The 2,876-nt window shown below is 59.4% G+C and overlaps 1 protein-coding gene across 1 annotated transcript; it reads left to right on the top strand.

Moving 5' to 3' along the window:
- Window positions 1–581: 581 nt before the first annotated feature.
- LOC147992857 (protein SLENDER RICE1-LIKE 2-like) lies at window positions 582–2,398 on the top strand. Its single transcript, XM_087532140.1, has one exon. The coding sequence runs from the start codon at window positions 670–672 to the stop codon at window positions 2,146–2,148; it is 1,479 nt and encodes a 492-aa protein (XP_087388266.1). The 5' UTR covers window positions 582–669; the 3' UTR covers window positions 2,149–2,398.
- Window positions 2,399–2,876: the final 478 nt, after the last annotated feature.

The following is a 2,876-nucleotide window of genomic DNA, read 5'->3' on the forward strand; positions in this document are numbered from 1 at the left end:
CAATTAATTTTATCCATTTATTAAAATAATTCTAAAATCGACAATAATTATTTTCTTGCTGGAATTGAAATCGCAGGGATTAATTTCATGAATTAATTGATATCAATCCTGAAGACCGAAAACGTATGCACTTACGTCACTCGTGCCATGCCGGGCTCGGGCTCGGGCCCTAGTTTTCGACCCGAGGCCCAGGCCAGAAGTGTGGGGAAAAAACTTGCACATCCGTGTGTGTGTGTGTTTAGAAATTTCAAGAATACACATATGTATTCTAAAAACAAATAAACTAATATGTTTTCAATTCCTTCTTTTTTCTGAAACGGAATCGTTTTCTCAGTCCCGATCATGCCATGATCATATTGGGCTTGGTGTAAGCCCAACCCAAACCCCAGCCCGACCCGGCCCGGCCTGGCCTGACCCAGATGCATGCCCCTGGTCTATTGTGAACCATCCAATTTGCTTCCCCCACCCCCGCCCGCACATCCACGGTTTCCCGGACGCCATCAAAATGCTTCGCTACGGCGCTATCCCCACCTCCACGTGTGCACCCAATCGGCGCTCTACACACCTACAAATACGCCCGAAGCATGGATATGGACGCTCACACACAGCCAGCACTCGCAGCCTAGCCTAGCACTCACAATCTTCACGCAGCTCGCCCGAGAGGAACACATGGGCCACTTCGCCTTCAACTGGCAGGGCATGGAACCCGCCCCCGCCGCCTCCCTGTCCGGCGCCGGTGCTACGCTGCCTCTCCACTCCGTCCAGGGCGCCGCCGCCGCGACGAACAGCGCCGACGCCTCGTACTGCCTCGACCCGGCCACGTACGCGCCCGCGGTCCTGCCCACGATCCCGCCGGCCGTTGCGGAGGTGGGAGCCAAGAGGCGCCAGGATGCGGAGAACATCGCGCTCTACCTCATCCACATCCTCCACAAGTGCGCTGAAGCCATCGAGGCGGGCGACTATGCGGTCGCGGCCGGCAAGCTCTCCGAGGCGCGCACGATCCTCGCGACGTCTGTCTCGACCACCACTGGGATTGGCCGTGTCGCCAGCCACTTCGCTGCCGCGCTGGCCCATCGCCTCTTCCCGGCGTCGCCGCACTCCTCCTTCACGCAGGACGCCTCACCGGAGCGCGCCGGCGAGCTCTACCGTCAGTTCTACGATGCGGGGCCGTACCTCAAGTTCGCACACTACACGGCCAACCAGGCCATCCTCGAGGCGTTTGAGGGCTGCGATCGCGTGCACGTCGTGGATCTCGCCATCAAGCAGGGCGTGCAGTGGCCAGCCCTGATCCAGGCCCTCTCCGGCCGCCCCGGCGGCCCGCCGTCCGTCCGCATCACCGGCGTCGGCTCCGCGCCCGCCGTCGACGAAGCTGGCCTCCGCCTCGCCGAGCTCGCGCGTGCCATGAATGTGCCCTTCTCGTTTCAAAGGGTCACCGAGGATAGCCTGGACCAGCTCAAGCCGTGGATGTTCCAGGTCCTGCCCGGAGAGGCGGTGGCCGTGAACTCCATCTGCCAGCTCCACCGCCTCCTGGTGGACCCGGACGCCGCGTCCACGTCTCTCCCCACGCCCATCGACGTCGTGCTCGGCTGGATCGCGTCCATGCAGCCCAGGGTTTTCACGGTCGTGGAGCAGGAGGCGGACCACAACAAGCCGAGGTTGTCGACGCGGTTCGAGAACGCCATGTTCTACTATGGCTCCGTGCTCGACTCCATGGAGGCCATGTCCGTGAGCCGTGGCGACGTCATCGGCAACGGAGCCGGCGCCGACGCGTACGTGCAGAGGGAGATCTTCGACATCGTCTGCGGCGAGGGCAGCGCCCGCACCGAGCGCCACGAGCCGCTCGCATGCTGGTGCGATCGCCTCTGGCGGATGGGTCTCACCCACGTGCCGTTGGGTCCGAGAGCAGCCTATCAGGCGGCCAAGCTTGTCCGCATGTTCTCCAGCGCCGGGTTCCGCGTCCAGGAGATCGGCGGCTGCCTCTCGCTCATGTGGCACGAGCGGCCCCTGTTCACGGCGTCCGTGTGGAGCGCAATGCCCGCAAATGGCGCCGGCCCCGGTGCCGCCGAGGAGCGCGCCGACAAGCAGAAGCTGAAGGGGAGCATCGGCGAGAGTAGCAGCGGCCACCTGCCGGACGCCGGGGCGCAGTGAAAGAGCGCAACATGCATGCATGGTGGTTTGGATAATGGTTAAGGGGAGTCGGAGGCAGATCGTCTATCGAGTTCAGTTTGTCAGTTAGTCGGAGCTTATGCTGCAGCCATGAGTTAGTCAGTCGTCAAAGTGTCGTGAGATTCAGATGGATATGGGTCTAGGCCAATAAAGTGTCGATCTCAAAGTATGTGAGAGAGATAGTGTCGTTATTCCTTCCTGGTTTTATCTATCGAACAATTAATTTGTTTCATCAGTTGCAAGTAGAAGTAGATCATGGTTGCTTGCTACTAGTTCATGTTGAAGATACATGTGAGGATGCCATGACACCTTTCCTTGCTGGGATCGGCAAGGGTCCAGCCATGGCTGCAAACATCCATCCATATGTGTGTTACTATCTGGGCAGAAACCTGCATATGCATACGCTTTCATCCAGCTTAATTAGAGCAAGCATGGAGCGGACCCAGCCTTCCGCCCCGTCGTACGCAAGTCACCATACATGGCACCCAAGTTCGTACATGGTGGCCTCTGCACTTCAGCGGTAGGTACCGGCCGGCCCCTCAACGGGCACGGCATTTGACCAAGATGAACCCGGTGGCATGCAACACCTTAGTCCTATTTGCGCGTAGGCTGGCAGTGCCTGGCCTTTTTGCGGCTTCTCTTCTCCGCAGCATGCATGCAACATGCAGCCGAGCTGGCCCCATAATAAGGTACAATACGCTGCATCGCAT

Source organism: Triticum urartu, chromosome 1A, assembly GCF_056163025.1.
Source record: "Triticum urartu cultivar PI428250 chromosome 1A, HENAU_Tu73, whole genome shotgun sequence".
NCBI classification, from domain to species: domain Eukaryota; kingdom Viridiplantae; phylum Streptophyta; class Magnoliopsida; order Poales; family Poaceae; genus Triticum; species Triticum urartu.

Excerpts from the sequence above, each read along its gene's own strand:
- LOC147992857 (XM_087532140.1), top strand. The coding sequence starts at position 670 with ATGGGCCACTTCGCCTTCAACTGGCAGGGCATGGAACCCGCCCCCGCC.